General features: G+C 35.4%; 2 protein-coding genes across 3 annotated transcripts; both read left to right on the top strand.

Moving 5' to 3' along the window:
- The first annotated feature begins 1022 nt into the window (after window positions 1–1022).
- On the top strand, window positions 1023–3913 carry LOC109098443 (UDP-glucuronosyltransferase 2C1-like). The gene is made up of 2 exons (XM_042743696.1): window positions 1023–1145; window positions 2132–3913. The coding sequence occupies exon 2, from the start codon at window positions 2137–2139 to the stop codon at window positions 3730–3732; it is 1596 nt and encodes a 531-aa protein (XP_042599630.1). The 5' UTR covers window positions 1023–1145; window positions 2132–2136; the 3' UTR covers window positions 3733–3913.
- LOC109098257 (UDP-glucuronosyltransferase 2B31-like) lies at window positions 1047–9678 on the top strand. Of its 2 annotated transcripts, XM_042743694.1 has the most exons (3): window positions 1047–1145; window positions 4174–4282; window positions 7531–9678. In XM_042743694.1, the coding sequence occupies exon 3, from the start codon at window positions 7535–7537 to the stop codon at window positions 9128–9130; it is 1596 nt and encodes a 531-aa protein (XP_042599628.1). In that variant the 5' UTR covers window positions 1047–1145; window positions 4174–4282; window positions 7531–7534; the 3' UTR covers window positions 9131–9678. The 2 variants fall into 2 exon arrangements, with proteins under 2 accessions (XP_042599628.1, XP_042599627.1); XM_042743693.1 differs by lacking the exons at window positions 1047–1145; window positions 4174–4282 and adding an exon at window positions 4869–4999 and having other exon boundaries at window positions 7531–9677.
- The last annotated feature ends 650 nt before the right edge of the window (window positions 9679–10328 follow it).

Here is a 10328-nt window from a genome sequence, read left to right as displayed (position 1 = left end):
GGCCTTCAGTGATGGAAATAAGTTTACAAAACATCAGCAGCATGTAGACAGTGATAAACTTGAGTCTGGACCAGAGGCCTACATCCGCTGGTGTTGAAATTGTGTCAAGACACTGCAGAATAGCATAGAAGCTGTCAGTTACAGCAATGACAGGCTTCACCTGACATACTCAACATTGTTGTTGACAGCTGCACCAGCTCAGCTGATAGTAGTTCAAGACTATTTCGAATATAATCTTTGGTAATTAACTAGAATTAAAAAATGAATAAATACTCACCACTATAAAAAAAAAAAATTGAAAAAAAAAAAAAATCCTTAAATTTGCCCGTAGGTTTTTCATAACACACAGCTATTGCCAGCTGTTTCAAATCGCCTGTCCCATGCCTTATCTGCCATCACAGCATGCATACTTAAAATTATTTGTTTTATATGTCTTCTGAAATGCACACAATAATTTCATTTTGCTCTGAGTGAGATGGGTAGCATAAATACAGCGTATTGTGCAGCGTATGAAAGTGAAAAGTCAAAGTATGGTGCACTGTATTATCATGTATGTCTCTCATCTTATCAAATCTGTTCAAAGACTGAAGACCAATATTGATATTAACAAGCCTATATAAACCTAAATAAATATTAAACATTTTGTTTACTTTTTTCTTTTTATTTTTTTTCTTTTTTTTGTGATGATGATGAGCAAATAATATCCTCATAATGCATCCTATAGCTGAAAGGATGTATTTTAAATTTATAATTTAATAATTATAATTAAAAATTATAATTATAATTATAATTTAAAAAATGCATGCAATTAAAATCTCATAAACATTTACAAAAAAAAAAAAAACTTATACAAAAATACCACCATACTGAATAGATCGCTGAGCGGTCAGTTAATGAGTTAAAATGTAAAAAAAGGCCGTCATTTCTTTAATTAATTACTACACTAAAAATTCTCGAATCAGTTGTTTGATGATTTAAACGTGGCTTATTATTATTGCCTCGGAGGGAGGCAGCATTTTCCATCTTTCAGACAGAGCGGTGTTTGGAAATAACGTTACTTCCGCATTGTCCGATTCCAGTGGAAATATATTGGACTGTCGCAAATCTGTTTTTTAACGGCTTGTACTGGTGTCCTTTCTGTAAAGGTGTGTATGATCGAATCGTACAGGCTTATTACTGAGACTTTTACTTGTGCGTGTGGCATTCAGTCTGTGTTCACAAAATTCAACAGATTAAATTCGTTTTAAATCCATGCATTCCCGCAAGTGAACCGTTATTCCCTGATTGTTCTTTCTCAAGTTCGGAGTCCATACTGATACAGAATTACAAATGAGTTGTTTTGTTTTGTGCATGTTTTCGTATTGTTGAAAAGTGCAACTAGGCTAGTTCTCTTTAGAACTGATATCACTAACGACGTTATATATGAATAAAAGTGGCATCTGTGCCATGAAGATCATGTTACAAACAGACTTTGACTCTTTGAACTGTCTTGCTGTTGGCTGCTCACTGCATTTTGAATAATCATTTTTGATATGTTGCAATGCTAATAAGTTGGTCAAAGAGTATCATGCCAAGATAAAGATATCAGCACTGAAGAAAGCAGATGCACATTATACGGAAGTAATCTACAGTTTATGGGTTAAAATAGCCTATAACTTTTGAAAGGATTTCTTTTTCTCTTTGCTATAATTTAGTAGCTCTAATGTGACACTGGTAGGTAGTTGTGGTACTGGACTTTATAAGGATGTTCTTTATAAGTCACAATTTAGAGAATGTAAAAAGTAATAAAGGGAGTGAAGATGGCAGTTATCCATTGATGAGGTAACATTTTTGCTTTTATTATTATCATTTTTTTGCATTTGCATTGGTAAAAACCTAAAGTGTCCTGAGATTTTTGGTTCCACTCAGCTGGACATCATGAATATTCTTGAGTCGGGTGGAAATTTGAGATGACACAAATAAATGGAACTGAAAATATTATGGCATGTTCTCCAAATCCTAACATGTTTAATAGGTTATTTAAAAAGTATACATTTTATGGACTGTCTGTTTCTTAACTTCATTGACTATACACTATTGCACATTGTTGACCACATACAATAATAATATCCAATTATTTTGTCACTTACAGGCAAGATGACACCATTTTCTAAAAACACACTTTCTGGCTCGCTCTGGATAACAGTTGTAATCTGTTTTGGTTCTCTTTGTGATGGTGGCAAAATCTTGGTGGTACCTTTGGAGGGAAGTCACTGGGTGAATATGGAAGTCCTCATCAAGGCTTTACATGATCAAGGGCACAGCGTTGATGTAATACGCACATACAACAGCTGGTTTGTAAAGGAGAACTCAACTTATTACAGCCCTATAACCATACCTAACACCAAAGGAATGGATGAAGAATTTGTAGAAGACATGCTCAACAAAGTAATAAACTATGAAAGAGGAAAGAACAATTGGCTAAGCGGTGTATGGCTGCATTTGGATTTGATTCATGTCATTTATAAAACCCATGAAATGATATGTCAGCTCATAATAAACATATTTGAAAGTGAGGAAATTCTGACAACACTGAAAGAAAAACAGTATGATCTGGTGCTCACTGACCCGGTGTGGGGTGCAGGAATTCTCCTGGCTCATAAACTCAAGTTACCCATGGTATATAATGTGAGATGGAGTGCTACTGGAGAAGGACACTTTGACATCGCTCCCTCACCATTGTCCTACATCCCTATCACAGGATCTAGATACACAGATAAAATGAACTTTTTTCAAAGAGTAAAAAATGTTTATTTCTATTTTCTAATGTACATTATGTACACCCATTTTAATGTGCCACAGTACCAAGCAGTCTGTGACAAATATTTCCACCCACCTGTACGTTTTTATGAACTTCTCCAGGGGGCTGATATATGGCTTATGAGGGTTGATTTTGTCTTTGAATTTCCACGTCCAACAATGCCAAATATCATCTACATTGGTGGCTTCCAGTGCAAACCAGCGAAGGCCCTTCCACATGACCTGGAAGTCTTCATGCAAAGTTCTGGAGAGCATGGAGTTGTTATAATGTCTTTAGGATCATTTATCAGTTTCCTGCCAGATGAGGTAACAGCGGAAATAGCAGCCGCTTTTGCTCAGCTCCCTCAAAAGGTTATTTGGAGATACACTGGAAAAAGACCATCTACTTTGGGCAACAACACATTACTGGTTGACTGGATGCCACAGAACGATCTTCTAGGCCATCCAAAGACTAAACTTTTTATTGCACATGGTGGAACCAATGGGGTTCAAGAGGCTTTGTATCACGGTGTTCCAGTGGTTGGAATTCCACTGTTTTTTGACCAGTATGACAATCTTCTTCGATTACAAAATAGGGGAGGAGCCAAGATCATTCCCATCGCAACTTTAGATCAAAACACACTGCATGTAGCCATACAGGAATTAATCAATTATCCATCCTACAGACTGAATATGCAGAGACTGTCTCATCTGCACAGAGATACTCCAGTTAAACCTTTGGACAGTGCCCTCTTCTGGATTGAGTTTGTAATGAGACACAAAGGTGCTGCTCACCTTCGTTCAGAATCCTACAAACTGCCTTGGTACTCCTATTACTCAGTAGATGTTGCGGTTACATTGTTCGCAGTTGTTTTGATATTCACTCTCTCCATATTTTTAACAGTTAGATATCTGTGTTTCAAGTGCTGCAGCAGAAAAAGGAAAACTGAGTGATACATTTTTATATGAACCAGATCACTTACATTAAAAAAATGTTTTGATTGTTTTTATTCTGTTAAATGTGTAATGGGAAGGAAATATTAAACATATGTATATTTTAAAATGTTTGTTTTTCATTGAAATTGCATTCAAATTTGTCAGTTGCCATACATTTAATGGAGTAATAAATATTGAATTTCTCCACTGTCAATGCATATTTTTCTCGAAAGGCTTTAAAAAAAGCATTTTTCACCTATTTTCTGTATAGCTCTATTATGTTGCACCATCCCCATTTTTTTGGGGGGGGGGTGTAAATTACAAGTGTTGCATGTGAAGACAATAATGCAATACATGCAGTTATAGAAACCATGTTATTCTTTTTGTAATTTTTTTTTTTCCAGTTATGTTTGCATCAATATGCTATTATAACCCTAATGATATCTATTGTTGTTTTAGGTACACATAAAACACCAGGATAGGGGCAACAGCATTTTTTTTTATTCACGACTCCTTCTGAGCAACTCACATCCAGCCTGGGGTGAGCATACCCTCTAGAAGTGAACAGGTAATATTGAAATAACCCAAAGACATTGCAGTTTCGTCGGGTTCTCTTTTATAGGCCTTTATCTAATGTACATAAAATAATGCAGAAATACATAGTTCACAAACTTCATTCATTGAACATTTTAAATATTACAACCATTACAGAATCTTGTCTGTCTTTAATAATGTAAAAAAAAGTTATAGACTGCTGTAGAAAGGTGTAGGAAAGGTGTATAATCTAATCATTTAATACTGAGACGTTTGCCTTTGCATGCAGCATGTTCACATTATTCACCAGACTGAAGTCCTTTTGAGTTCATGTATTGCCTCTCATTCCCTCATTGCTTTCTCTCAAGGTCAAAGTCCATATACTGATAACAACCTGTTAAATGGGCGCTGAGCCAAATTACTCTTTACTCAGTAGTTATGTTGTTTTATTGTAAGCTAGTGTGCAAAGATATAGTCACAATCTTGAAATAGTATAAATTATTCTTTGTAGAATAATAATCAATAGCAAATTTACAGATGAGTAAAAGTGTGCATTTTAAAAACATCTGTTCTGCCATATAGTCCATGATACAAATTAACTTTGCACTTTGAACTTTATTGCTGTGGGCTGCTCTTTGTATTTCATAAGGACCCTTCCATATGTTATAATGCTAAAGGAGTAATTTACCCATTTTCAGAGAAGGATTATCACTGAACAGCACTGAGCAAAGCAGAAGTAATCAATATAACTGTAAGTTATCTAAAAATTTTGGGATTAACACCACAGGTTTATTAATGAAAGGGTACTGATTCAAAATAAGGGTTACATTTCCATTATTTCAAAGATTATCGGTAGTTTTCTGCAACAGTTTTAGGAATTCATTGTGAGAAAGACAGTACAATTTAGTAGCCCCAGTGTGATGCTTGTAGATATGAACAGTTTTCTATTATAATATACTAAAACGTTATTTATTTGATGCAAAGCTGAACTTTCATCAGCTATTACTCTAATCTTCAGTGTCAAATGATATTTCAGAATTTATATATATATAAATGTAAAAAAAAATTTTTGGAAGATTAAAAATAGAAAATTATTTAATTAATAAAAAAAATTAAAAAACAGCAATTTTTACCCTTTCAAAATACAAAATTACAAAAAAAGTGTTCCTGTGTGTGTGTGTGTGTGTGTGTGTGTGTGTGTGTGTGTGTGTGTGTGTGTGTGTGTGTGTGTGTGTGTGTGTGTGTGTGTGTTTGTGTACTAATGTAAAATGTACTAATACGTGGAAGATAAATTTTGCCAAATTTAATTGATTTACTTGTTACACTGTATGAATAGTAAATAATATAAATAGGGCTATCAGCATGATCATTTAGTACAACTGATTATAAAAACAAAAATTAACAAATTATTGTGATTTATTAATTAATATGTGACCCTGGACCACAAAACCAGTCGTAAGGGAAGGAATTTTTTTTTTTTTTTTTTTTTTATTTTATTTTTTTTAATTTTTTTATTGAGATTTGTACATCATCTGAAATCATCTGAATAAGTAAGCTTTCCATTGATGTACAGTTCGTTATGATAGGACAATATTTGTCCGAGATACAGCTATTTGAAAATCTGCAATCTGAGGGTGCAAAAAAATCTAAATATTGAGGAAAAAAAAACTTTAAAGTTGCCCAAATGAAGTTCTTAGCAATGCATATCACTTATCAAAAATTACGTTTTGATATATTTACATTACGTATTTATGTCTCCATGTCGACTCCCATATCACAACAGCGCTGCATGTCTGCGTGCTCACTCATAAATACTACACTTGTTTCGTTACTGGATGAATCAGCATTTTGAACAAATCTCTGAATGAATGATTCATTGACAAATACATTTTTAACAGTCACATGTCGCCACCTAGTGCCGAAACAATGCAATCGATACAAATGTTATTTAAAGCCCCATTTACTTTTAAAGGTTGATTTGCTCTGATTTGATCACAACCATCCAAACTATACACTTTCAACCCAGTATTTCTGGAATATTATGAATTACTGTAATGACTGTACTACATCAGTTTCTGTGAGAACAAGTGGGTTTCAACATTCAATAATGACAAAACATGGATTGAAACTCAAACAGCTTTGTCAGGTCAGAAAGATTTGCTGTAGCTTCAGTGACACTCTAATCAGTGCAAAGTAGGCCTGTACTTCCAACTCTGCTTCACTGGTCCTTCTTTTTATAGCCCCCATTACTACATTCTTGGCAGATTTGAGTTTTTGCATGTAGGGAGAAAATGAACCAGACATTAATTGATTTGAGATCTCGGAGATGCTGCCGTATTGAACATGACACCTGTTACTAATTTACTATGTTTTGTTCCCTGTCATTTTGCTTTATTTGATTTTTCATTCATTGTGGGTTTCCTCTTACATCATACTCTGGGGTTCCCTTAGACATTTATGCGCACTCTTCAAAAACGACGCTTATTGAGGACGCACTAAAATGTATCGATTAAAATGTGTATATATTTAAATAGATTGGAAGATATAGAATGTACTGCATGTTAGTTTGCTTATTGTGCCCAAAAGCATAATTTATTTAAGTCCATATGTCTTACTAACAAAAAAACTATGCTTCTAACCACAGGTCGAGAGCTGTAGTTCTTACCACGTAAGTTTGCGATGTTGTTTGCGAATGTTCGGTTAAACTATGGTTTCGGAAAACACCGAAACGTTGAACTGTGTTTGTAATGACGGAAGTGTGGCATTTAATGGGCAGGATCACTGCACCTCCAGCTAAATGGTCAAATAAAATGTTAGAATGTTCAATAATCAGAAAAGAGTATTTCCTTATGTTCAGAAGTTCTTTCCTGGCAATACTGGTCAGGAAAAGTGACTAAAGACAGGACAAACCAACAATTATAACAGAAGAACTAGATAGCAGCTACTGTATCTGCAGCAACAACTTGAAGATAAGTGTTGGATTTTAAAATCATAAAAATATAAAATATACTTTTGTGCTTGGTATGAAACATTTGACCACCTCTATTTCAGTCCATATTGTTCAGTAATCAGTGACACATGAAAACAAGACAGTGACCAGAAAGAAACATATATGAATTACTTTTCCTGATTGATTACAAGGCATTCAGATAACTAGGTGACATGAATATTGGGCTACCAGTGTACATCTATTTATTTCCTTATTTTACTGACTATACTGTACTGTGCAACATACAATAATATTATCCAATATATTTAATTCAGTTGTTTTATCATTTACAGAAAGATGAAACCATTTTCTAAGAATATGGTTTCTGTCACGCTTTGGATACCAATCATAATCCTTTTTGGTTCTCTCTGTGATGGTGGCAAAATCTTGGTGGTACCTTTGGAAGGAAGTCACTGGGTGAACATGGACATCATCATCAAGGCTTTACATGATCAAGGACACAACGTTGATGTAATACGCAGCTCCAGTAGCTGGTTCATCAAGGAGAACTCATCTTATTACAACTCTATAACCATACCTAACACCAAAGGAATAAATGAAGAATTTGTGGTAGATGTGCTCAACAAAATGATTGACTATGAAAGAGGAAAGAGCTTCTGGCTAAGTGCTGTATGGCTGTTTTGGGATATGATTAGTGTCATTTATGAAACCCATGAAATGATATATCAGCTTATAACAAACATATTTGAAAGTGAGGAAATTCTGAAGACACTGAAGGAAAATCAATACGATCTGGTGCTCACTGATCCATGGTGGGGTGCAGGAATTCTCCTGGCTCATAAACTCAAGTTACCCATGGTATATAATGTGAGATGGACCACTCCTGGAGAGGGACATTTTGAGATCGCTCCCTCACCATTGTCCTACATCCCTATCACAGGATCTAGAAACACAGACAAAATGAACTTTTTTCAGCGAGTAAAAAATAGTATGTATTATTTGCTAATGTACTTTCAAAATGGCTATTTTAATTTGGCACAGTACCAAGCACTTTGTGACAAATACTTCTATCCACCTGTACGTTTTTATGAACTTCTCCAGGGGGCTGATATATGGCTTATGAGGGTTGATTTTGTCTTTGAATTTCCACGTCCAACAATGCCAAATATCATCTACATTGGTGGCTTCCAGTGCAAACCAGCGAAGGCCCTTCCACATGACCTGGAAGTCTTAATGCAAAGTTCTGGAGAGCATGGAGTTGTTATAATGTCTTTAGGGTCATTTATTAGTATTCTACCAGATGAGGTAACAGCGGAAATAGCAGCCGCTTTTGCTCAGCTCCCTCAAAAGGTTATTTGGAGATACACTGGAAAAAGACCATCTGGTTTGGGCAACAACACATTACTGGTTGACTGGATGCCACAGAATGATCTTCTAGGGCATCCAAAGACTAAACTTTTTATTGCACATGGTGGAACCAATGGGGTACTAGAGGCTTTGTATCATGGTGTTCCAGTGGTTGGAATTCCACTGTTTTTTGACCAGTATGACAATCTTCTTCGATTACAAAATAGGGGAGGAGCCAATATACTTTCTATTGCAACTTTAGATCAAAACACACTGTACACGGCTATACAAAATGTAATCAATGATCCATCCTACAGAATGAATATGCAGAGACTGTCTCATCTGCACAGAGATACTCCAGTTAAACCTTTGGACAGTGCCCTCTTCTGGATTGAGTTTGTAATGAGACACAAAGGTGCTCCTCACCTTCGTTCAGAATCCTACAAACTGCCTTGGTACTCCTATTACTCAGTAGATGTTGTGGTTACATTGTTCGCAGTTGTTTTGATATTCACTGTCTCTGTATTTTTAACAGTTAGATATATATGTGTCAAGTGCTTCAGCAGAAAAAGGAAAACTGAGTGACACATTTGCAAATCTTAGATGTATATTCTATTCTTTACTACTAATGTAATGAGCAGCACACTAAACTTGGTACAGAAATTATAAGGACATAATGCAGAATCTTGTCTGAAAACTAAATATCCTTGCCTTTTTGGGCAACACTCTACATACTGTCTTTATTAATTGTATCATTGTACCAGTTCAGTGTGCTGCTCATTACATAAGTAGTAAAGAATGGCACATACATGATTTTACTAACACACTGCATCTTACCGAAAAAATAAATAAATAAATAAATTCTTCCTCTATGCTTTCACTATTCCTTAATCCCTCCCTGTTTTTGCTTTTCTATTCTAAACGATATCTGAAAACTTTGTACTACTTGCACTTTGTGTGTTTATTTCTCTTTATGAAATAATTAATCAATGTAAATGTCTTTTTGTAAGCAAGTATGATAACTCTTTTATGCCATAGAATCAGAATTAAGCCAGAGCTTTCCCTATCCAATTTTTTTTTTTCATTGTTTCAAGAAATATCTGCATCCGCACGAAACCACAAAACTGACACAAAACGATGTAGTATACATGCCAGACCAGTATGCAGCGCTGTAATTCTTTCACAGAGATACACTAAAAACGGAGAAGAAGACTTGGACTATGCGCATAAATCTTGCACGCGGTGTACAAATGAACATGGAACAATACATTTATTAATCTGTGTTAATGTTAGTTAATAAAAAGACAATCGTTCAGTGTTTGTTCATGTTTCTATTACATGATGTAGCGTAGCAGTGTCTGACTAGGGGCGAGACATGGGCCAATGATGTCAATAGTTTCAGAAAATATACGGATTCGTTGTCAGCACGAAAATGCAAGGGCAGCATTATCAGATTTATCCACTCTGGGACCCGGTTTCAAAAATTATTGGTTTCACTCTCCCAAAAACGCCGGATCCATGTGGACAAAACGCCTATACGATACAAAATGTATGCATATACAGCTAAACGCGTCTCTGTGTGGACGGGGCCTCGGACAGTTCAGACTTTCATGTTTCATTTCAATGGGATATGAGGTTCTCAACCTTTTGTATGCCAGTGGCCCCTACCCATTATCCAGGTCACCCCCCCCCCCACCCCCACCCCCGGACAGTTATTATATTTGTAGTAATTCAAATGTATGGGATCATTAAAATCTTTAAGAAATTAATCTAATTCAAGGAT

This window comes from Cyprinus carpio, chromosome B18 (genome assembly GCF_018340385.1).
Source record: "Cyprinus carpio isolate SPL01 chromosome B18, ASM1834038v1, whole genome shotgun sequence".
NCBI classification, from domain to species: Eukaryota; Metazoa; Chordata; class Actinopteri; order Cypriniformes; family Cyprinidae; genus Cyprinus; species Cyprinus carpio.
This window is presented reverse-complemented; position numbering and strand designations above follow the sequence as displayed.

Coding starts and splice junctions, on each gene's coding strand:
- LOC109098443 (XM_042743696.1), top strand. CDS start 2,137: ATGACACCATTTTCTAAAAACACACTTTCTGGCTCGCTCTGGATAACA.
- LOC109098257 (XM_042743694.1), top strand. CDS start 7,535: ATGAAACCATTTTCTAAGAATATGGTTTCTGTCACGCTTTGGATACCA.